The sequence below is a fragment of the Lissotriton helveticus genome, chromosome 9, assembly GCF_964261635.1.
Source record: "Lissotriton helveticus chromosome 9, aLisHel1.1, whole genome shotgun sequence".
In the NCBI taxonomy this organism is placed as follows: domain Eukaryota; kingdom Metazoa; phylum Chordata; class Amphibia; order Caudata; family Salamandridae; genus Lissotriton; species Lissotriton helveticus.
Genome location: NC_136070.1, coordinates 1,118,352,285 through 1,118,378,082, shown reverse-complemented (window position 1 = coordinate 1,118,378,082; position 25,798 = coordinate 1,118,352,285). Strand labels below are relative to the sequence as shown.

The 25,798-nt window shown below is 42.9% G+C and overlaps 1 protein-coding gene across 6 annotated transcripts in view; it reads right to left on the bottom strand.

Annotated features, from left to right (window-relative positions):
• PTPRG (protein tyrosine phosphatase receptor type G) overlaps positions 1-25,798 on the bottom strand; it is a 1,220,925-nt gene that overhangs the window by 430,035 nt on the left and 765,092 nt on the right. The window contains exons 11-14 of one of the 6 annotated variants that reach the window (XM_078661521.1): positions 24,023-24,072; positions 19,160-19,217; positions 18,707-18,781; positions 18,311-18,508 (exon numbers count right to left, since the gene is read on the bottom strand). In XM_078661521.1, the coding sequence (XP_078517647.1) occupies positions 18,311-18,508; positions 18,707-18,781; positions 19,160-19,217; positions 24,023-24,072 (381 nt within the window). Of the gene's footprint in view, positions 1-18,310; positions 19,092-19,159; positions 19,218-24,022; positions 24,073-25,798 lie in introns of all 6 variants that reach the window. The other 5 variants (XM_078661522.1, XM_078661520.1, XM_078661518.1 and 2 more) reach the window with 5 other exon arrangements.

Sequence of the window (25,798 nt, the reverse complement as noted above, 5' to 3'; positions counted from 1 at the left end):
TTCTCACCTCTTCCTCTACTCGGCTGGTAGAAGGAATATTTGGGAAAGTAAAGTATCCCTCTCCAATTAGGTCACTTTCAGGGTAGGGAGGGGTTCTTTATACGTGATGACCTCTTCTTTGGCAATTTAGTGCTATGTTAAAGTACATATTTTGGAAATCGTACCAAGAGTGATCAGCTAGCCTTCTTAATGACCAAGGTGCTAAATTCTTTGCATTAACCATGACCAATACAGTATGGCTGGTTCTAAACCCTGCATGGAGGATCCTTTTGCTCCTCCTTTCTACAGGTTTCTCTTTCAAGTGGGTGGAAAGGAAGAACATCCTTCCAGAAATCTAAAAGTCATAAGGGAACACCCATGGTCCGACGGTGCGGGCAGAGGCGCCACCCCCCCATCCCGACCCCCCCCCCCACATTTTGCCCCAACAAGAAGGGTGTCCGTCAGGCTGAGCAAAGGTCAGCGTGACAAACTCTCCTTATTCATGTCTTGCAGCCAGGAGCTAAACATGCACTAAATGTGCAGGCACCTGGCTGCCTAAGCTGAACTTTGCCAGGCTGAGGATTTCACAGCCCTGTGGGCTTGACCTCCCCAGCCTGGAAAAAAGTGCCTCGAAGCCCTTCCCCTTCTGGTGATGAGGTGGGAGTATCACTGATTGGCTCAGACATCTGCACTCCAGTTTTAAACCCAAGGTCGCATGTCAACCAGTGACGCCACGTCAGAGTGGGGTGGGTTCAGGAGTCTCACTAACCCCGTCCCACTCTGTGAAGAGTGAGGGACTGTTGCCTTCCCTCGTAGGTTGGCATAAGGTCAGCCAATGACAAAAGGTGGCAGTCTAAACCCTACTGGAATCTCAGAGGCTTCCCTCCCGAGCTGCATCACAGGTAAGTTATGTTTTTGAATGTTTGGTGTATGTATGTATGTATGAATGGATAGATACATTTTTGAGTGTTGTAATGGGTGTGTGTGTGTGCATTTGTGTGCAAAAATATGATATGGGGGGGAGGTGTATGTGTTGGCAGTCCGTCCACCCAACCCCTTTGCTAAAATTAACATCCGCCACCAAGTAAACAAAATTCAATTTGCAGTTAAAGTGCGTGTAGGTTAGTGAAGGATTAATTTACCATTTATATATTTTAAACTTCGAGGCTGCATGCATAGGCACACAGCATCACCCTCTAATCAGCCCAATAGGGAAGCATTATCTGGTAAGTTTGAGCCCCGAAAGTTCTTCCGATTTTTAAAGTGCAAAGAAAGGGAAAAATATGCTCCGTTCCGCCAATTTTCTGATAGGGAAAATAAACTAATATGTTCTTAAGGTCAGTGGCTAAGGCATCCAGACACTGCTGTTCCTGAGATGGTGATACTGTTATCTTGCTGATGAAGATATACCTTTAAACTAAAAAGTTCCTATGGGCGCCACCTCAAGATTTGCAGAAAGTTTTGTATATCAAACGATCAGTGGCAAAAGGGAGCAGCAATTTGTCCCTGGCTGTATATGACTTCATCCAGAGAAAGAGCCACTAGTTACATCAATGACTTTGGCATTTGAGAAAAAAAGCAAATTAAAGACTCCCAGATTAGGGATACAGCCTCTCTTTGATGTTGAGGAGGCCATGGAAACTGCTTGATGAGCATGAGAGTTTTCGACATTACATTTAGGAACAGTGGAGCTGGTGCTCTGCTTTTTTAGATGTGTTCAACTGGAATAATATTTAGATGATGCCAACAGGCTTGCCAAGCTAAATAATGTGCCATATTGTGAAAGCTGCTCCCATCAGAAACCCCATTCTATTATTCACCTCCGAGTGGAATCATTGAGAAAACATCATCAGTCTTTCTACTTCACAGATGTATTCAGTTAAAGGACTGTGCTGAAATCTACCCATTTCCCTCTACGCCAAGCTCCATCTTTTGATAAATCTGGTTTCTCTTCCATTATTAAAAGAGAAAAAGTAATTCAAAATCTTTCACTCCTAAATCACAATCAAACAAGACCGTGTACGCCTGTAATTATAAGACATAGTTCAAACTACACCCCAGGCATTTTTTAATCAGTAGAGTGACAGTAGCACATATTTATGTCTACTTATTTAAAACATATGAATGGTGGACACTGCATACCTGCACACGTTTTCACATTCCTCGATTTTATGTTTCTTGCAAGTTCATTTATATTGCTGTATGGGTCCAATTACAATTTGGAACTATAATATGTCTTATGTTAATAACAAATTAATATCATCATCTGTGGCATCAGATATTAGTAATCACAGGTGCCAGTACTGTGGAATGTATTTGCTCTGTGTGGGCTTTTATTGCAAACTTTCATGACATTGTGCTTTGCTTGTTTAAAATTGATTTTTGACGATTTTGTGTTCTGGTACCACGTATTAATGCAAAGGATGCAGCCAAAACAAATACCAAAATGTGGTACCTTGTTTCCCTCGCTTTTCTTCATCATTTATGTGTCTCCTCTTTGTTATTGCATGGGGCACGTCTTCAAAGAGGGCACATAACCCAAGTTAAGATGACCAACCAAGGTCCTATGCCAATCTCTTACATCCTGCCATCTGAAGTGACTGGTGTGGCTGAATTAGAGCAATCTATGTCTGACCGCCACTATGTTCAAGAGCTCCCTACACAAGCTTTCCACCTTGTTGACCTAAAAGCTTATTCAAAGCTTGGGTACTTTCTCTATGAAACCCAAAGTCACTTACACCTAACCAAATTCTCTCTTCAGACAAAGTGGATTTACTCTGTAGGCCCTAAGTTTCTATTTGGTTGTCAGTCTGATCTATATTAATCAATAGTATCTGTGATTAATTTAGGTATATTTCTGCCTCATGATATAGCGGTAAATCAGACCTTAACAGTGACTTTTGAAAACAGTACTTTCCGAAACCAATTTCCACTTGACCTACCTTCGGGGCCTTTATGTCCAGAAGCCAATATCATCTTCCTGTCTTCACCATGAACACGAGGGATTTAAGGCAGACCAGATATTTTGCGATGTTTTTTAGAATATAATTTTATAGCAGCTATAGCAGTTCTGCAATTTATTTCCGGTATGTTTCATGAAGCGAGATAATTGCTATGAAATAGACAAGATTAAAGTAACACCCTACATCAACTGTATGACATTTACACTGCCAAAATAAATATTTATTTAGCCCTGTGCGTGCTAATGGTTTAACCATAGAATCTCTAAGCCTTTTTTTTTTAGCATTCACGTCAGTTGACGTTTAAGTGCTCATGATGTTTTGCACAGATCATATCAAGCCAAAATGTCCATCCTTTTTATACCACATGGGTAGGGATACCACAAAGAATAGAATATCAATTGTAGCTTTGGCCTTTCCTCGGTTATATTGATCCGGTGAGTGGATATAACCTTTTCACCATGCAAGCATGGGGGTAGCACTTTGTGCGTGCACCTTATCAATGAATAGATAAAATATTGACACATATATTTATTGAACTAACAGCCTTGAAAAAGTCATCTAAGACTAAACACGTGTCAGCTGTCTTTTGAATCCGTCAGCAACAAAATTGGATCTGCTTCAGCAGCAGAACGAAAAAATCTTTTTTTTGTAGTGCTCTGGGTTTATTAATGTATTTGAACTGTATGAAGGAGTTTCTCTCTCATGTGTGTCTAACACTATTGGTGGCATTGTGTTTCTGGCACAGAGCACACGTTACTCTGCATGATTGTTATATACCCGGTGTTGTTGGATGTGCAGAACATTTTTATACCACTGCCACCATATTTCTCTGTTCAAAGTTATTAACACGTAAAGTCAATGTAAACTACATGAGAACTGATCAAACCAAATCTCTGCTCCTTCCTTCTCTACTTCTTTATACATTGTTTTGTGGTGACTTGGGCACCAACTGACATAGAAATAATCCTGCCAGTTTTTTGCCAGCGAGTGGCTTGGCTTATAGAACTCCTGGGTTCTTGTGTGTTATTTAATTGCTGTTACTGGGGAAGTGAACCAGTAGTAGGTCTTTAAACTGCTTCCCTCTGACCCCATTCTCCCTGTATGTTTTTGATTGGAATTTCATAAGTTTACCATTGCAAGGTATTTTTTGTCATTGTCACAAAAAGAGAAAATAGTGTCGTTTTGAAGGGAGAGACTGGTTACGAAATAAAGATAAGAGTCAGCCAATTGAGGCCACCTTGGAGTGCATGGAGACTCTAATATTGAAATAATTTGGGATTTGTAGGGCTACATGGATGATGGATAAAACCAAGGACAAAAACTGCCACCATCCACCCCACGTTAAAAACTGCCTGAGCAAAAATGTATATAACTTGTAATGGTGTGGGTCTTTTCCCCGTCCATACAGTATGCTCATCCACACGAGGTAAACCCATTGTGGGATTTAGAAACTGTAGGGTGATAGAGCAACTGGCAGTGAATTCTGGTGGTTTTTCTACATTGGTATGTGGAAAAAGAAAATTTTGTATTATGTGACATTTGGAAAGAATTATGGGCGAATAAGTGCTCCATAGGGCCAAACACCCTTTTTAATCGTTCATGTTAATGTTTTCAGAATTTGTTGGCTTGGGCATACCCAGAAAAGAAATTGAAAGACACCCACCACCTACCAAACTTCAGAATTGCAGCTGACATACCAAGGTTGTCGGCCTGTTCTTCTAGCAGGTAATGAGCCAATCTAGAAACACGGATTTTCCTTAAATATTGGGTAGAGTACAATGCAGAATGGTGGGACATTTGCTACTTGCAGTTCATTCTGGAGTTCACTTCTAATTAAATAGTGTTTTCCCCAATATTGTATGTTTGCATGGCATTATGACTGAGGTGATCTCACAAAATGCAAGCAATTCACACATTCTCACAGGTCAATCGTCTTCAAAACATTTTGGATTGAGTGTATTTCCAGGGCACCAGCCAACCCAGGGCCAATTCCTTCAGACATACCACTTTCCAAATCTCAAATACAAGCCAAGTATCCAGTATGTCTGCTTCTCCACAGTGACATGGCCACCGACCTAGGTGATACCATTTTGAAAAAGTTAAAGATAGGTTAGCTGTGCAGAGAACCCAAAGAAGGCAGAGCATGGTTTGCAGAAGACAGTGCGTCTTGTCAGGAGATTAAGACAAAGAAAACACGATGATTATAGTGGGTTTCAGCTACTCTACAGTGCAGCAATCCACTCCACCAGTGGAAATGCTGAAGTTTGATAGGAGTCTGAGAAGTGTATATCTTAATACAATAACCAGCTATTCAATCTATTTGTATTTTTATTTCAATCCACCAATGCCTGGTATGGGGAAGCATTTCAATTACCTAAAAGAGCGAGAATTCAGGTTTACATTTTTTTGCCTACTCTATAGGCTGAAATATTGGTAGCTGCCAGAGCACAGGAGGCACACCTTATGGCATGGTGATCCACTAATTCTCTTGTATTGTGCCTGGGGTGGTTAGTTTCTGTTAGTCGCCATGTAGTGGCTTTACGTCCTTTGAAATGCCTCATCTTAGTGCAAATTGTGTTTTTTGGATACAGGAATTTTGTGGCAAGGACTGAAACACCCATTAAATGCCTATGGCTGCAGTAGGAAACATTTCTGGAGAAAGCAACAGGGCAGCGAAACCGAAGCATAAATATTGCACACGAGATATCGGAGACCTCCACAGTGGGAGAAGCCCCTGCACAGGTATTCACTCTACCCGAGCTCAACAGACATGAACATGTCTGTGACATTAAAGTTCGCAGAACATCCATTTTTTCTACATTTGTACACCAGAAAGAAACTAAAAGCAAAAAATATAACTGAAATACAAAGAAATCCATTGAAGAAGTCAACTAGATAAAAGATAAAATCCGAGGCCAAGATACAGTCGGCAACACAATATCAATATTTAATTGAACTGGCTTTCCTGAACCGTCTGTCAAATTATGTCAAGTGGCCTGTGTTAGTAAGTAACATTGAGGATATTTTATCATACAATGATTTCTCCATACATTATTCAAACATGTGTAATGTCCAATGTTTTAAACTTTGTGCACATAAATTATTTGGGGTTGGTGTTTAGCCAGGGTCCAGAAGCACAAAGAAGCCGCAAGCAGATAACCTGAGCTGAGATCCAAGGGGCCTTGCACTGGAACACTACAGAAGCCATAGATGTTGGCTGTTGTGCAGGGAAACATTTGTAGTTAGAGTGACTGATGCTGCCCTTTGTTTCCTCCAGGCTAAGTACCCAATGATTCCAAGTTATGTAGATGCATGTGCTTCTTTGGCATTCCCAAGGGCCTTGACAGACGTGGACAAGACTGGTAACGCAAGCATACCATAGTAAGCGTTCGCTCTCGTGTATGCAGTGAAGAACAGGGGGAATTGTTTCCTTAGACGAGATGACAGATCAATTTCTTTCCACCCACAGAAGGACTGCATGTCTTATACCAAAAACGTCAAGTCTGCTTTACTTGTTAACCCTCTCAATTGCTCTAATTTATTCTTGATACTATGCATTCCCCTTTGGTTGTTAAGCTGAGAAGTGTCAAACTTCAGCTGAATAAAAAGCAGTGTGTGTTACTTGGTGTAGGACTGTCTCTGTGCACAATAGCTTGGCAAAATTGTGCGGATTTTCTCACCATGCAGAAAGGAGAATGCTACTTACCAGTATGCATCTCTTCTTGGCATGTAGAGCTATAGAGTCACATGCTGTGCATAGCCTGCTATCTATTGTTGGGTACGGATGTTGGCACTTTGTTTTTGTTCGAAGAAGTCTTTTCCAGTCAGAAGGTCGGTGACTCCTCTTTTCAGTGATAGTGCACATGGGCATTGACTCCATTATTGGATTGTTTGCCGCAGAGGGTGACAATGGAGTTAGTAAGAGTGGGATGAGATGTCCATGTATGTATCTAAGTAAGATTTAACTACAACAGGTATAGGTACTAGGGGAGGCGGGTGGGCACATGTGCCTCTACAGCTCTAAATGCCAAGAACAGATGCATACTGGATAAGTAGCGTTCTCCATTCAAGGCATGTGAGCTGTACATCACATGCAGTGTATAGAATAAAAAGCAGGTATCTCCCAAAGTGGTGGCTAACCTGTTGCTGTGGTTTGAAATAGTGTACGCAAAACTGCTTGGCCCACACTAGCTTGCTGTCTTGCTAACACATCTACACAATAGTGTTTTGTGAATGTGTGAGTTGTAGACCTTGTTCCAGCTTTGTAGATATCATCTATGGGTAGGTTTCCTAGAAATGCCATCAAAGCCCCTAGTTTGTGAATGGAGTGCACTCTTGGGGGAATTGTTAAAGTTTTTTGCTTCTGCATAGCATATCTGAATGCATTTGAGCATCCACCTAGCAATGCCTAACTTTGATATTGGATTGCCTTAATGCGGTGGAACAAAAGCAACAAATAGTTGTTTTGTTTTGCAAAAAGGTTTTCTCCTTACTATATAGTAAATAATTGGTCTTTTCACATCTAAAGTGTGTAAAACACTTTCTGCCACAGAATCTGGTTGAGGAAAGAACCCAGGCAAATCAACAGATTGGTTATGTGAAAGGCAGAAATGACCTTTGGTAAAAATGTAGGATTGGTACGAAGAACCACTTTGTTGTGATGTATTGATAGCTATGAGGAAAGGTACCTTCCAAGTGAGAAATTGTATTTCACATTTATGTAATGGCTCAAAGGGTGGAACCATAAGCCTTGCGAGTACAATATTGAGATTGCACACTGGAGCAGGTGGAAGTCCTGGAGGAATGATTCTTTTAAACCCTTCCATGAATGCTTTGATGAAAGGCACTCTAAAAAGAGACAGATGTTGTCTGTTTTGTAGGTAAGCAGCAAGATGTAAGCATATGGAAAAATACGCCAAATTAGAACGCTGTAGGTGTAGCAAATAACAGATGATATTTTGAACTGAAATGTCCAGTGGATCTAAGTGATTTGTATTGCAGTATATCACAAAATGCTTCCATTTTTCTGCATAGCATGCTCTTGTAGTAGGATGTCTAGCCTCCTTGATAATGTGCATGCAATATGGAGGAAGACTGACGTAACCAAATTTCAGGTGCCCGATCGCAAGGTTGCGATGACTGTGCTCTGGGTGTCTTATCTCTCCGTGGCTCTGAGCGAGCAGAATGGGAGTGAGGTGTTTTGTTGAGGAACTACTGATAAGAGTTGTGAACTAGTGTTGTTGGGCCCATGTGGGAGCAACTAGGATTAATATCCGGGACACCTGTTTGAGCTAATGGAATGAGTGGGAGAGGCGGAAAAGCATAGGCAAATATCCCTGAACAATTCATCCATAAAGCATTGCCCTTGGACAATGGGTGTGGATGTCTGAATGCGAAGTTTGGGCATTTTGCGTTTAGGTTTGTGGCAAACAAATCTAAGTCTGAAAATCCCCAGATTTTGAAGCATGGAAGGAGAACTCGAGGGTGGAGTTCCCATTCGTGGATCTGTTGTCTTTGACGAATGAGCAGATCTGAAATCTGATTGTTTACTCCTTGAAGGTGTTCTGCAAGGAGAAACATTCTGTGATATATGGCCCATGTCCAGATGGTCTGTGCAAATTGTGACAGCTGGAGAGAGTGCTCCCCCCCCCTGTTTTTGTATGTAGTACATTGCCGTCATGTCTGTATGGATCAGGACAGCTTGCCTACTAGATGAGCTTGAAACACTTTGAGCGCTAGAAAAATCACTAGCAGCTCTAGATGATTTATATGAAACTGCTTTTGTTGCAAACTCCACATGCCTTGAATTGTATGTGTTTGGAGATTAGCTCCCCAACTGGGTCGCTGAAAGGCCGCCCTTTTGAAAGGTTTTGTGTATTTCACCACTGCAGAGTGCGATGGGTGCGGCCGTCCACCAACCCTAGATCTGATACCTGAGCCTGGTTCCACAGATGGGCTAAGCACTCCTGAAGGGGATGCATGTGAAGTCTTGCTTAAGGGACTATTAGTATGCAAGACGCCATCATCCCCAGTAACTGCATGAACACTCGAGCTGGCAGAGTGTGTTGAGGTTGAAACTGGCAGAGTAGAGTCTGCATGTTGTGGATTCTGGCCTAATTGGGATAGGCCAAAGCCTTTTGTGTGTCTATTGTGGCTGCCAGATAAACCTGTGGTTGGATGGCTGTAGATGGGATTTGGACAGATTGACTCCGAACCCAATTTCATAAAGCAACTGCATTGTTTTGAGAGAGGGATGGAGACCCCTTTCTTGTGAGTTGGTTTTTATGAGCCAATTGTCCAGATATGGGAAGACGTGAATATGTTGTCTTCGAAGATTAGCAGCAGTCGCAGCTCAACACTTGGTGAAAACTCTGGGTGCAGTAATTACTTCAAATAGGAGCACCTTGAACTGACAAGGTTGTCCTGCTACTCCGAACCTTAGGTATTTGCAATGAGCAAGATGTATTGGAATATGGAAACAGCCGTCCTTTAAGTCCAGAGTGGACAGAAAGTCGCCTTGTGAAGGAGCTGAAGTACTTGTTGTAGAGTGACCATGTGAAAGTGGTCTAATTGAAGGTATAGATTTAGTTATGAGGTCCAGTATAGGCCTGAGAGACCCGTCCTTCTTGCGAATTAAAAAATATAGGGAGTACACTCCGGCCCCTTGATGTTTTAATGGGACTGGCTCTAATGCTCCTTTTATATAAACAGAGATTGAACTTCTTTTTTTTGAAGGGCGAGATGTTCCTTTGATCTTGCATGTGATCTTGGAAGAATGTTTGGCGGAGTGTCTAAGTTCCAGGCAGTAACCATATTGGATAATTTGTAGAACACATTTGTCTGAGGTGATGGTGTTTCAGACAGGGAGAAATTGAGAGAGTGGAATGATCAGAGGGTAGTGGAAGGAAGTCACTATTATTAAGGGGGAAGTGCATGTGGAGTTGCCTCTGCCTCTTCCCTCTCCAATGTTTCCTCTAAACCTCCTCTAAAATACCCTCCTGATGAGGGCGATTGGTTGTTGCCCTTGTAAGAGGAAGGATTTTCTGTGGTAACTGTCTTGGAACCACTGCTGTAAAGTGAGCAGCGAAAGGAACCTCCACTAGCAGGTAATTGTAAAGCCCCCATGGGCTTTGCGACCTCAGTGTCCTTTTTAATTTTCTCCAGTGAGGTGTCAACTGCTGGACCAAACAGGTGTTCCTTGACAAAAGGTTGATTAAGAATGGAGGCCTGTACCTCAGGTTTGAAACCTGATATTCTTTACCATGCGTGTCTGCATAGCAACACGCTTGTGTTTATTGCACGTGCTGCTGTGTCTGCTGCATCTAATGTCCATTTGATGGAGGCATTGGTAATGAGTTTTCCTTCTTGTATGAGATCATTTGCCTTAGATTTATGCACATCAGGCAGATATTAAATACGTTTTTCTAACTCATCATAATGAGCTCTATCGTATCTGGCTAGCAAAGCCTGAGCACTGGCAATGCTCCAGTGATTAGCTGCCTGAGAAGCTCTCCTTTTACAAGTGGCATCAATTAACTTGGACTCTTTATCAGGAGGAGGGGCCTCACCTGTTTGTGAATTTGCTCTTTTATGAGCATTAGTGAACACCAAAGAGTCTGACAGCTGACCCTTGACACAGGGTCAGTAGGTGCTGGTTTATATTTTTTCTCAACCCTGAGCACGATTATTCTTGCCCTGACAGGCTCTTTGAAAGCCTCATCTGCATGCTTAAGGATTCCCTTGAGCATTGGTAAAATGTGTGTTTTTTGAGTGGAGCTTAAGGTCTCGAAAAAGAAGTCGTCCTCCAAAGTCTCTTTATGTAATTCCACCCCATGATAGTGAGCAGCCCTATAAAGAGCTCAATATAACCTATATTGTAATCAGGAGATGATAGCCTAGATGGATGCAAATCAGGGTCAGTGTCTGTATGTGGATCAGTATTATAATCCTCCCATGGGTCAACATCTTGTAGCCTGTTATTCCCATCCCCATCTTCCTGTGGGTCAGGTGATAGTGGTGGTGAATTAGTGGAGGGTAATAAGTAGGTGAGGATGTGTAGGTGAAGGACGTGAGATATAAGGTGGTGATGGGTACCCATATTCCTTTTCTTTAGAGGTATATGATGCTCATCCTGATGCGCAAATTTCCTTTTTTCAGGTAATTTGACATGAATGTGTCCAATATCTGTGTTTATAACCAGTTCTCTTTGTTTCTGATCCGGAGGTGGAACATCAGACCGAAACTCTTTTGTTGGAGTCTTTTTCTCTTTAGTTGTAGCTTTCGGCATCGGAAGTTTCGGCTCCGAACTCTTCGGCACCGAAGATTTAGGCTTGGACAAAGATGGAGGATGGACATGCTAGGTTTTCGGCGCCACGGATTTCGGTTCAGTGCTGCTAGGGGGCTGACTCGATCCCAAGCCGTAAGGCTTTTCTTTGTGTTTTGGTGCCGGACACACATGCGGGATGTTCAAAACTTTTTCTTAGTGCTGACTTTGGCCCGCAGGCAGAGAAAGGACTGGAGCCTTTTTAGGTTTTGGTTGTTGGGGCAAGGGGGCATCTGTACTCACGGTACATTGACCCGGTGTAACTTGCTCCTCTTCTTTCAGGTCGGCTTTGGACACAGCGATATGCTCTTCTTCCTCGGCTCCTTGAGCGTGCTCTTGGTTGGAATTTTCTCCGAAGAGGTCATGAACAGAGCTGCATCGTTGTTGCATTTCGTGACGCTGAGCCAGACTGTCATGGTGCTTCTTCTTTCCTTTCCAGCCTTAGCGCGTTATCTACAGCAGCGCTCTCATTTGCAGCGGTCACTGGCTACTTTTAGCCTCTGATTTTAAATCTTCCCGTTTTTGTCATTTAATTTGTTTATTCGTTATGGGCACTTTCCCATGGTTTTAACAAAGCCTGGCCACGCACACCCCCACTGCTGCCACCTTACCTGCATTTTAAATTGCGAAATCCACCGCATTTGGCGGGTCCTCGGCCCTTGTCTTGTCGGCGGCCATCTTGGGTGAGGGGCATAGATCGCGCGCTGTAGTCCGCTCTCTATTCCCTACAGGCGAACATAATGGCAGCCATACCGGCGCGCAGCGGTAACGCGCAGCGGGGATGCCGGACTGACGCCGGAGTTACGCCAGAGTTCAGCCCGTCTGTGCCCGTCCGGGCCCAGTCGGGCTTAGGGCTGGTCCCCCTGGCCAACCCACGGGAGCCACATGCAGCCTGTACCAGGTACACGAGGGAGGAACTTATGCTTTTGCGGTCATCACATCCCGCCTCATGTAGATTTGCTCATGATAATGGGCATCCGTTTCTGCCTTGTGGGGCTGACAACTCAGGTCAGGAAATGGCCAGAGATAATCGTTGGTTGTCAATGGCCTTGCTGAACTGCCGGTCCCTCCCCAGTCATGCGACAGAAATCAATTCCCTCATCCTTGATTACAGCCTGGACGTGTTGTTCCTCACAGAGACTTGGATCTCCTCCTGCTCCGGCCCGGACATGGTCAGGGCACTCCCACCGGGCTTCCTCATATTCCATCTTGATAGACCATCGGGGTGGGGTGGCGGAATCGCCATTATCTATAGGGACACATTAACTTGTAAGGCCCAGGATGGTGGGATGAGCGACTGCGAGAGCTGTTAGTTCTCCCTACGCTTGTCGCCCACCGCGTCCCTGGCAGGCCTTCTAGTTTACCGTCCACCAGGGATTATGGGCAACTTCCCCAATTCCTTTCTTGAAACGGTCGCGCTCCTTGCCTCCTCTACTGCCAATTTCGTGGCACTGGGCGACTTTAACATCCATTTCGACGACCCTCATAACTCCCTGGGAGTCGATCTGCAGCGTGATCTCAAAGCATTTGAGATCAACTTAGTCAATTCCGGTGCAACGCACGAAAAGGGACATTTGCTCGATCCCATCTTTTCAAACTCAGATTGCCTTCAAGCTTTGCCTGCGCTACCTCTGCCCTGGACTGACAACTTTGTAATTCCGGCTCGGTGGCAATACGACGCCCCAGTGGTACTTACACCTAGGGTATTCACGGTGGAAAGAGCCTGGTCTAGGCTCTCAGTGGAGACCTGGGCGGCACATCTGGAGGCGTCCCGTCCCGCTCTCGGGATAGATCCGTTAGTAGTGGATGACAATGTAAATGCTTGGCTGACCAACTCACTGAACATTATCCTCCCTAAGAAAAGACAACTTACTAGGGGCAGGAGAGTGGGATCAGCCCCCTGGTATACGCCAGAGCTCAGAACAATGAGGAAGGGCTGTAAGAGGCGGGAGCGGATCTGGAGGAAGGACTGGAGCGAAGTGAGCTGGAGAGAATACCGAGAGGCCCTTAAGGCCTACAAATCTGCCATTAGGGCAGCAAAATCTGGGTTCTTTGAGGAGAGGATAGGTCTCTTCTAATTCATCGAAAGAGTCATTTAAGGTCATCAGAGAACTTTTGAAAACCCCCGAACCTCCGGTCTCTTATGACAACCCAAGGGAGAAATGTCTAGAACTGGCCTCTTTTTTTAAACTTAAGATAGAAAACATCTTGTCATCCCTTCCCCGGCCAGCCCAGGAGCCATCCCTGGAGGGTGACCTAGGGTCGTGGCCCGAGGTGAGGACTGCAGAGCTGGTCTCCTTTGGACCAGTCACTGTGGACGAAGTTCGCGGGGCTCTGGCCTCTGTGAAGAGTGGTTCCCCTAGGGACCCGGCACCGATGAGATATCTGAAGCAGGTAGCCCCCACCATCGGCGGCCCAGTGACGGATCTCATCAACCTATCTTTCACTCAAGGTGTGGTGCCCCCCAGCTGGAAAGGAGCGATAGTCAAGGCCCTCCTAAAGAAGCCCAGCCTAGACCCTGCCGACCTTGCGAACTTTAGGCCTATTTCTTTACTTCCTGGCCTTAGCAAGGTGGCGGAAAAACTTGTGAATAGGCGCTTATCGGGCTTTCTGGAAACCAACTCCGTGCTGGGTGACTCACAGACGGGCTTTCGCCCCGGCCAGGGGACGACACCGCCCTGCTAGCAGTCGTGGAGAATGCCAGGAGCATTTTGGATTCAGGGGGATCGGTGGCAGTGATCCTCCTGGACCTCAGTGCGGCATTTGACACCGTAAACCATCAGGTGTTACTCCAGCGACTGTCGGGGGTGGGGGTCACCGGGATGGCCCTGAAATGGCTTGCGTCCTTTTTAGAAGAACGCACGTTCGAGGTTTGGGAAGGCCACGAGAAGTCCACATCGCTCCCTCTCCAGTGTGGTGTGCCACAGGGCTCATCGTTGAGCCCCACATTGTTCAACGTCTATATGGCCCCGCTGGAGAGTGGTACTTCCGCTGGGAATTAAAATCATCAGCTACGCTGATGATACCCAGCTGGTGGTAGGACTTCCCCAGTCGGCGAACCAACCCGATCAGTTGCATGCATGCCTGGTCAAGGTCTTTACCTGGATGTGCAACTCAGCCCTCAAACTCAATGGTTCTAAAACCGAACTGATGATGTTGGGGAACTCTTCTCCCTCCCTGCCCCTAAGCAGCTGGCCTAGCTGTCTGGGAGCACCTCCCACCTCTAAAAAGGAGATCAAGAGCTTGGGGGTGTGGCTGGAGCAGGACCTTTCTTTTAAGACACACGCCAAAAAGACCGCAGGCGTGTGCTTTGGCCTGCTCCGGTCAGCCCGGAAGATCTTACCCCTCCTCCCGACGGCCACCAGGAGGCTCTTAATCCAGGGGCTCATCATTTCCCGGCTGGATTATAGCAATGTGCTGTTTCTGGGGGCGACAGAATCAACCTTGAACAAACTGCAGCAAGTACAAAACGCCGCTGCCAGGCGATTGACAGACCTTCCCAGGTGGCAATCAGCCCGCCCGGCGCTGAAGGCGCTTCACTGGCTCCCAATCAGAGAGAGGGTGAAGTTTAAGTCACTCTGCATGGCCCACAAAATCCTGCAGGGGAAAGGGCCTCCCATTCTTCGGGGCCTGGTTCAACCCTACAAGGCCCCCCGTGCTCTCCGCTCAGATCACCAACATCTCTTGCAAGTTGCAAGAGTAAGAAAGGTCAGGTCTGGCGGTAGAAGATTCTCCGTCAATGTGGCTGTCTTGTGGAACTCCCTGCCGCCTGCCCTACGTTCTGAAACCGGCACTTTAAGTTTTCTTAAAACTCTAAAGACCCACCTGTTTCCTGCCTAATGAGCTATCTCTGTTAGGTCCGCCCTTTCTGGATAAGCACTGGGATGCCCAAGGGTAACCACGCGCGATACAAAACTCATTAATAATAATAATTTGATAGAAATGATCGGCATGCATCAGAGTCTCTCGTTATGTTCCGAGGACAAACAGAGATTGCACACTTTGTGCAGGTCAGTGAGCGGGAATTGGCATGATACCCGGGACAGAGCTTGAATGGAGTCCATTCCATTGACTGCTAGTGAGCCCGGCGTGGGAAGGCCCAACGGCTATCCACGAGATTTCCGATCGAAGATTCTTGGTTCGAAATATTACGTGGAGAATGGGAAACGCGATCAAGAAACAATACCGTTGAGGGTAGTGGATTGCACGTCGAGAGGAACCTCGAGAAATGGTGCCAAACCGGAGTGCAGCGGATCACATCCGAACCAATATAACAATGGAGTTGATTCCCATGCGCACTATCACCGAAAGGAGGAGATACCTGCCTCGTGACTGGAAAAGACTTCGTCGAACAAAAACAAAGTGCACACATCCGGACCCAACACTAGATAGCAGGCTATGCACAGCATGTGATCTACAGTTCACATGCCTCAAACACATTTGTTTTTGCAAACTAAAGGTATTAACATAAGTCGCCTATTGTTTAACAAAATGACTTTCTTCGCCAACTACTTAATGTGTTAAGTAAAGTAAAAGACAGAGCAATATTTATTTTTCCATTCTAATTTTTTTAAATAGAAAATCTAATTGTGTTGTAACCTAACAGAAACCAAGAGAACAGAAACACGAAAATTAGATGTTTAGTAAATTCAAAACAAGGCTCACTGTAAATTTGCCGCACAACAAAGAGCACAGGGAATTTTTTGCCATGGTACTGACTACATAGAAATAGTTATAGAAATGTAACAAACGAATATAAATACTGCTTAACTATAACTGATATTGGACTACTGAATGGAATTTTGTAATCCAGGTCAAATCCTGCAAATTGGGGCCTTAGGTATTTTTTAATTGCCTATGGAGCTCAAGGGAAGTGTTGTTTTAAGCAACACCTAGTTTCATTTAGCTTTAAACAACGAAAACCTAGTGTAATGGTAATTCTTTTGCAAAAGGGAAGTGAAATGATTAAACCAACACTGGAAAAGCCCAAACGTCTGGCATAGAAGAAACTTACCACTGGATTAAAATGTGGTGGTGTATGGTACTGTGAATGCAAAAACGAGTCAATGGTTGAATGGAGAAATATACGAGTGCAAAGATGAGTGACAAAGTGGCCACTCTTTCTGCTAATTTTATGCATCCGATTAAGATCTTCTTGATCCTGTCCCCAAGGATTTTACATATACTTCCTGCTAGAAGCATTCGGCTTCACAGAACTCTGTGGTCTCGAACTAAAAAGGGCCTGGACCCAGGAGGAAGTACTGAATTCTGGATACTATATACCAGAACACCAGTCTTGAAATACTAGAGAAAGGTTCAAGTCTGGTAAAGCTGCCATTTTTTCCAGTTCAAATGTGAACCACAATTTCCATCATGGGACTGCGGAATGGCTTGACAACCACACCACTGATACTGCTTTATATTCTATACAAACCGTGACTAGGCCCATTTCACAGATTTGTAACCAGTCCAGAACATTCAGGTGGATTCCTACCTGCATCTATTGCTACCCGCACAACTCTATAAAATGTTCTAAATACCAATGTGCAACTTTCATACCTTAAGGGATTGAATGGGATGTGGGTTATGGGTCTTGATGATAAATACAGTTTATTTGTTTTCCTTTCTTGCTAACTGGAAAAGTGGTCTACCAGCACAATTTTGAACATACTTTCCAGAGCAAACTTAATTGTAAAAAAAAAAGATAGCTTCACATCAGCTCTCTTTACATCACATGAAGTGCAAAATATTGAAAGAAGAATGTTTTTCTTTGCAACCAAGTCTTCCCTGTAACTTAGGGACTTCATGATTTCAGACAAATTCCTGAGCGATATATGGATCTAAAAACAGCTTAGATGCTTAAACACACTGCAGTACCTGAAGGGTACCGACATAAGCAAAAGGAGAGGAAGATTACATATTGATAATTTATGTGGCACATAATGTCTATCAATGTTCTAGGTCAACATAGAGACCAATGCAAAATCTTGGCAACACTAACCTGACTATACATTGCCCAAATAATGAGAAAATGTGACCACTTCCTAATGCAAAGAGAAGATCTAATGCATGACTGGCTTGTTGGTGCTCAGAAATAGTGTTGAAGGTAGGTGGGAAAGTTTGTGAGACTTAAGCACATATACCAATTTAACTGGTTCCCCTGTTTACAAACACAATTGAGAACTCAGAATAATATGTGAAGGGCAAAGTATATTCTAAGATGATACGCTCGAAAATCCAGACCAATAAGACTGGTACTTGACTTCTGATCGCAGCATCAGTTGCTGGAACCTACTTTTCCAGTAGGACAAAGAAAAAGATGGGAAAACCTGCTAATATTTAATTAGTAGTACAATTCTCTAACTTTTTTTAATTTGTGAATTCATATAATACTCCAGGTACCTCCATTCTACTGCCTCCATCAATGATTGCTCTGACTGCAAAGATATGGACATTTGCTCACAATGCCACCACCAAGGTGGTGCAGGTCCATAAAGTGAATATGCCAGAACCATCTCATTTAGACACACTGCTTGTAAACATCTCTCATTAATATTCATTGTGGGAATCTAAAAAGTACAACTTGAAGTAGGTTTTGAGGAATGTTGATGAATACCCGTGGTTGAGAGCAGAGTTTAACCACAGCTGATGATCTTAGAACATGAATGATTATGCATAATTTCAAAAAAGACCAAAGCACATTGGCAGAGATGTTTGTTGAAGTACCCGACTAGCACACGCATGCTACAGTTAATGTTCTGTTGTGAAAACCTAAATGATGCTGTCCAATTTCCATCTGGTGATGAGGACGTGTAAACTACATGGACTACGTAACATTTATTTACAACAACAATCCTTTCATGTGAGATGTTTAATTGTCACTTTGTTTTGCTGTGCTTTGTTTTATTTGTTTACTACTTTTAATCATTGCGGCATTAGGTATCATTTTTCTTAAAACAAAAAAGCACCGCATGCAACCTCAAGTGAAAGAAAATTCATACATTGCCATGCAAAACATTGCAATTGGATTGTCTGAAACACTAACCTGGGCTAATTGTGATGAATCGATTGTCTGATGAGCTTCTGTTCAAACTTCTGTCATCTTCTGAATATTTTCTTGAAGTTGCATCTGTTTTTGGTGATTGCTCTGCATCATAGTCCTCCTCTGTGGCTGAGGGTGGCACTTGGGTGAGAGTAGCTACTTCTAATTCAGTGTTCCAGTTATATTCACTGGCATTATCTGCTGAAGAAATTGTTTGATTTAGCGCATCATTAGTGTCAGTTCCATTTCCTCCTCCCTCTATAGTTCTAGTAGGAGAGTATGTAGTGGTTGTGGGTTCAGTTTGATTTTGTACCTCAGTCGAATCAGTTACGTTATGTTTCTCCCTTTTTTCAGAATCCTTTTCACCCTCCTCATCCTGTTCTCTTTCACCATCCTCACCTTCATTTTTGTCATCTTTTTCACCCTCTTCTGTTCCTTCACTGTCCTTGGTTGGAGTAGTATCACCATCTGAACCTGGGGAGGATAAAGGTTCGGTAGTAGCAAGCACAGGCTTAACAGTTTGCTTACTGCTTGGAGAGGAATTTGGAAGGCGAGTAGGCCACACAGTGCTAGGAAAAGAAGGGATACCACCACCACTAAAGCCAAGGCCAGCAAGCAAAGTACTGGTAACTACAGAAGCAACAGTTGCTTGACTTCCACTGGAGGATGGACCCATGCCTGTTGCCATGGAAACAAAGGAGAAGGGAAGGCCAGAAGAAGTCCATGTAGAAGATCCAGAGCTGATTGGAGCCATGTCAGCTGAAGAGGCAGGAGATGCAGTAGGCTTGAAGGGATCACCAGAGAGAAGAAAATAAGAAAACAGATGAGTGAATAAAGTATTTGAAATTCTACCTTGGTCATTGATTCTTTTTCTATTTCCTCTTACAGCCAATTCATTTTTGTTCTTATTCTGTTTGAAAACAAACCTCAATTAACCAGCTATCATATAAACCAGTGACACATTAGTTACACCACAGTTAAAGATGGTGTTTACAGCAGCAGTCTACAACACCCTTTAAAGCAAAATCGTCAAGGCTTTGTCAAAGGTGTTTCAATCATCTGGATGAATGAGGGAAGAGAATCAGAAAATCGATTTCAATAAGAGGAACAGTGATAGGAGATTATACTGTGACTAGACGTTGCTCAATGCCAACATATATCTACCAATCAATTTCCAGACACTAAACCAATGTAAGAAAATATATATTGCTAGATGCCATTTAGAAATATCCGATTTTAGGCAATTTGAAATCAATGTCACACTTCACTCTGAATTCTTTGTCATATTTCTATATTGCAAAAAAGCAACTATATGTGTGGACACCGATTTGGATACATCATTTGAAATTTCAAGAGATTAAGAGACAAATCAAGTTGATTGAGATTGAATAGTGTTTTAAATGAAACTTGGACGTGAAATGACAATGTCTATTTCCAAAATGAAATCTTAATTCACCAGACGATGCCAAGTACCCTTATCAAAGTAGTAATGAGAAAGTATTCTGCATTTATATTTAGGTTTTTGTTTCAGCCATGAGAACATAGGCTCTGATTTGTCGTACTAAAATTCTGAACAGGCATTATTCCATTCTAATAAAAATAAATAACACGTTATTTAGTGATTGGAAACACAACACGATCTACATTTTAAGTCTAGCTTAAGCTTCAAAAGAGACTGTGTACTGAAAAATGGTACTTTATCAAAAAGTAAGGGGGAAGCACACAGTTCAGGAGGGTAAACCAATAATTTAAGTAATTAGCAAAACATGGAATTAATGTTATGTTTAGAAAGCGTTGATAACATTCACTTAAAAAAACTACCCTACAACAAAAGTTGTGCTTTACAATTTAGCCACAACAAAAAAAAACTTAAGTTAAGAAATACTGACCCTGTATAATTTGTCATGTGAATACCACTGAATGATGAATGGTTTTTGCAATCAGCACAACAAGCACTGGAATGAAAGAACCCCAGAAATAATATATTTCGCATAGAGGTGATTATGAATTGACTTGTACTGAAGCCACACCTACTTTGGTTATTTTAATGTAGTAGAAGGGCTTGATAATTTGCTCCAATTGTCCCTCAAAAGTTACACTCCTCAATTTACAAATTAGCCTCACTGATCAAGACACAGGCTGTCCAGGGAGATTTCAGCAATTTGGCTCATGTCCCAGTTAACTTAGCAGTTAATATAAGTATGCAATTTAATTAACAGGTCTGATGCTTGATTTAAAAACTACATTATTTATTTTCTTACTGCTTCTTCGGTGTTTCTATGTTGATGGGGGCTGTCATTCTTTACCCCTCCGTTGATCTACAAATGTAGTGCCATTTGTTTTATTTTTCTAAAGTCCCAGTTCCTGATTCTCAAGATCTGGTCTTTCTGGGGTGAGAGGCTGAGTTGGACATGTTTGCCCCACCCCTTCTCTCACTCAGCCATTCTGCCCTAGAGACCCACCTACATTCATGTCAACAACAAAAAATTGTAACCAAAAATCATTTAGCTGTGTGAGGGGGTGGGCATAGACCCTTGGAGGGTATGTGACTTCATCCGGAGAACTTCCCTAGAGGCACTTGTTCCTTCTCCCCACACCAACTTCTCCCCATCCCAAAACAAAGGTTTGCTGAGGGTACCGCCGACATCCTGGAGTGCACCTGGAACCCATGCTGGACATCGGCTCTTCAAGTCTTCAAAGACAAGCTGGAAAGACACACTGTGCACGGCTTTTCAGCTCCTCTTCCACGCCACCTTGTGACATTGGCGCCTCATTGGTTGAACATGTGACAGAGTGGCAAACATGTGGAACTGGGTGAATTGGCAGGTCTGCCTTCGAGATTGGAGTTTTTAAAAATGTATTAACGGGACAGTTTCTTTGGGTGATAAGCACATAAAAACATTATGGAGAACGTGTCATGGAAGTGGAAATTTGATTTGTTTAGGCTTTTTACTAGGGGCATGTTGGTTTGCATATATACATGCTTTTCCTAATGCCTTCTGTATCCCACCTGAATTATTAACTCAATAAACCGATTTCTGATCACATGCAACAAAAATCCTGTTGCCTACAGTGGGGTTCCTGGAGAAAGGTGTGCAACCTGGGTCAATTTTGACATCACTGATGGTGCTAACAAATACCAAATATAGTAATCTGCATCAAGTTTTGTTTTGTTGCGTCTTTAATTGTACTTCGGCAGGAGTAGGTTATCTGAAGCTTCTCGTTGTCTGGTATGACAGTAAATATCACATGAATGGCTACGAATGCAAGTTGCTATCTTTTGTTGCGGTTGAATTCTGTCCTAACTTAGCGTTCAAAGTTTCATTAAGCCATCTTTAACAATCCATTACATGCATCCTAACCGTGTGGCATGTGAGTAGCGCTGCTTCAATGCATTCTCATGCAGAAATCCAATAGCGTTGACCACTGGAATCAGAAGTGTCTATGGATATCCACTCCCAGACAAATGCAAGGCCTTCCAGGGAGAGCAAGCAAGCGCATTCAGATGTGAGTTTGTCTGTCGTTGGCTTCCGTTAAGCCATCTTTAACAATCCATTACATGCATCCTAACCGTGTGGCATGTGAGTAGCGCTGCTTCAATGCATTCTCATGCAGAAATCCAATAGCGTTGACCACTGGAATCAGAAGTGTCTATGGATATCCACTCCCAGACAAATGCAAGGCCTTCCAGGGAGAGCAAGCAAGCGCATTCAGATGTGAGTTTGTCTGTCGTTGGCTTCCGTTTAGCACTAAACAGGGTCCCGTGGTTGCTTTCTGTCTGCCTCAGTCTATATGAATAATTTAGAGTCACATGTACTTATATTATAAGTGCATGAGTTATTAGAGCGCTTTAAGTGAGCGGCAAATTAAATTACACTAATTCAGATCTGTTTTTCGAAGCACTGTAGATTAAAGGGCTGATTATGAGTCGGTCCAGCCACCGCTGCACTGGTATACCAACCTCCCCATTACGAGTTGGGCGGTCGGACCACCCTGGGACCGCCAACATTGCCAGAGAACTGCCATTACCTGGAAGTGTTGTGGTGGTCAGAGGCCGCAATATTCCCACCAAGAATATTATGAATTTCCTCTTCGCCGGCGGTGTCATGGAGGTTCCTTCTCCATGTACACCGTGACAGAGAGGAAACAAAGGGGGCCCTGCTCTGCAAATGTATGCGCACAGGGGGTGCATAACATGTGCCCCTCTGAGAGCATGCACAATAGTTCCTCCATGGCATGGACTTTAGAGTCCAAGTCAATGCAGGAACCTTGTAGTGTGTGGTCCCATTGCGGTGCCTTTTTCAAAGGCACTGCTACCTTTGCAAGAGGCACCGCAGTGGCAACGCCGCACCACAGTCGGACAGCACCACCGCTCCCTACCAGACCACCCTTAAGTTGTAATGTGGCAGGCGGTGAGTCCCAGTGGTGCGGGGGCACATCAGTGGTGTACCACTCACTCCTGCACCACTGAAACTCGTAATCGCCCTAAGTGTTCTGCCCATAATCACAGGAAGTTGAATCGACGCCGGGACAGGAACCCAATGTCACGATTCCAAAGTTGGCAGCTTATGGCCATTAGGTCAATCCTCTGCCAATTTACTAGTCAGGACAAAGATAGATTAACAGTAATGAGCAAAAGCTATGGGATGGGATGGGATGGGCATTTGGGGAGGATTATAGACATGAAGCAGCCATATGCGGAAATGAAAAACTGCTAAGAACTTAATGAGCTTACCACATTGGTACAGTTCACCTGTTCAACACACAAACCACACTCTTTAAAGAAAAATCAAGTTCTTTTTACGTCCAAAGTATGTCAAGCTTAATATAGCCTTAGAGCCGGACCTAGCGGGCTCTAATGGCCATTAGAAGTCTGCTCTAGCATTAAAGGCCTGAGCCAAAGGCGAGGACCTTTAACAAGGGAGCAGGCCTTTAAGAGCTGGTAGAGCATGCTATGAGGGCTCAAAGACTATTATAACTTCTGCCCCTAGAGAGCCGAATGTTCTAATCAGTAAAAACAAAGGTCTCTGGATGCCACAGGAGTTTAAATCCCCTCGGGCTCCGAGAGGCCTTTGTTCACAGCAGCAGCTGTAAAAGGAAAATAAAATTCGAATGTTACTCTCCAGGCTACTACATTGTCCACAGTGGAGTGCTCAACATTCCAATGTTCTAATAGTTCTTTAAAATCACGACCATAAATATTAATGTGACTAGTGCAAGAACAATGCATGAATGACTATGTCCAAGCATCTCTTTTACGGGTAAAAATGGACCTTGATTTGCACACATTTTAGTACTGGATGATTTGTACACGACATGCACATTTTAATTTAATATAATCGTGACTGTCACTTAAGGACACGCGCACTTCGAAATAAAATGTGCCAAGTACATGCTCATTCTACCATCAAGTTAAAAGCAAACAAACTATTTGTCTCAATTTTCTATTTAAACCACTGTACTTGATGAAATATGTGCTGGAACTTGCACAAAAAAAAAGAAAACAGGGGTTTTCCTTTAAAGCGTTTTATAAAATGTAATGGAATTTTATATTTTGGTCTGTTCTAGTCTTTAATGTATCAACTATCAGTTCAAGAGCTTTACATAAAGGCAGGTTGCCATGGATTTTGCAATACCGCACTGCCACCTAATGGCCACTATGATATTTATTTCATGCATTGATAAACATTAAAAACAACTATTCTTACAACTTACCACTCCTGTTTTCACAATTCTGGTACCCTCAAATATTCGAGTTGTGTTAGCTGAAAAACAGAAACATTTTATGATACAGCCACACAATACAATACAAGGAAAATAAACTACTAAACGTCATCTGAATTTCTGCTTTTTTAACATGTTTATATTTCATGCTCAATATTTAACAATATGACTGTTCTTATGAATTCAAAGTGAATCAGATTAAGAGAAAGCCAGCAAAAATGTACACCTTTACACAATCTAACGTGGGAAATGAGAATTAGATAGAAAGTTGGGGAACTTCTTTGTTTAAGAATAGAGGTAAAAGAAATCAAGGGAGGAGAAAATCAAACGAAACAAAAGCAGTGAACATGTTCTTCGTGTCAACAAAAAATGCTTCGATAATTCTACGTAGTCTGACCAACGCAGTTAAAATGTTTTTGAAATCACTGTACGTCAGACAGCTGACATCTCTGAAATACATATAGTAATAACAAAACTGCCAATTTTCGACAAATAGGAGTGTGCAGGTTTCACTGTTCCTACACCTCCTAAATTTTATTGCTCCGTGTAGTGAACGTTATTTTTATGGGGGGGGGGGGGTTGTTTATATGAAAGTAAAAAATAAATCTTGGCTTATCTGCATACACTATCTCAGTGGTTTGGGAACACATCAGTATTAAGGAATAAAACGTACATAAAAGGCCACTATTAAGTCATAACTCTACATCGATAATTCAAAAGAGCCAAATAAGCTGAAGGAAACATCTGTTAACATTTGCAAGTAACAGACAAGAGATCATAAGTGAATGTAGAGAACGAAGTCTTTATCAGATTTGACTCGGTGTGTAGAGGGCGAGAAACAGTGTAGAAACCAACATTTGTGGCTACACATCTAGAATGAAAATGAGGCAATCTAAAAACGAGATAAATGTCATCATGGAGGTTTTATATTTTGCGACTTACCCTACAGTTTACCTGCACTAGGCCGCCACTAGCCTAATCCTCAAGAGTACTTTAAGAGTAAGATTGCCACATTTTCTAACATAGTTAACCGATTTCCCGTGTGCACTGTCTATTTATCCCCGTCATTACAGTAGCAAACAGTCAATTTGGATGTTACTACGATCACAAGATGTATACTTGACTAAAGTATATTAGAACATTGGACTGTTGAGAGTTCTACTTAAGACAATGGAGTAGCTCTGGTCTTACAAAGGCTGGTATAAGCCCGGAGCTCCAATATTCCAATGTTTGTCTTCATGTTTCTCCTTTTTTAATTTAAAGCATTCCACCCTTAGTAGGTGGAATGTCTAATAGCCTTATAGTCCTTCTGGCTCGGGATATACCAGTTGTTCAAGGCCCGGTCCCTCGTATTAGGCCTCATCTGCAGCTTAGGGCTATAACTCTGGTTCAGGACCTTTTAAAGGCGGTATAGCCATTGCCAGTGGATGATAACATTTAACAACAAAGACAATTTGTGACCATAGATTTCCAATCTTTCCCAGGCAGATAAGAATTCAATAGCTATGTCAAAAACCATAACTTCAGACATATCACTTTCAACCAAAAGGACTTAATTTGTGAATGCAATGCCAGCACTTATTTGACTTTCTTATCCCAGGTTTTGACATTTTATGTTGAGTCCAGGGTAGATAACGGCTTAAGAATTATCTAGTCTGCATGAATGTGGATGCGACTTTGTATTCAAAAACTGAGTAATGAATTTCATACCAATCGTGGATTTTAATATCAGATCATATTGATCTAGCTAGTAGTACCAAATTTCTA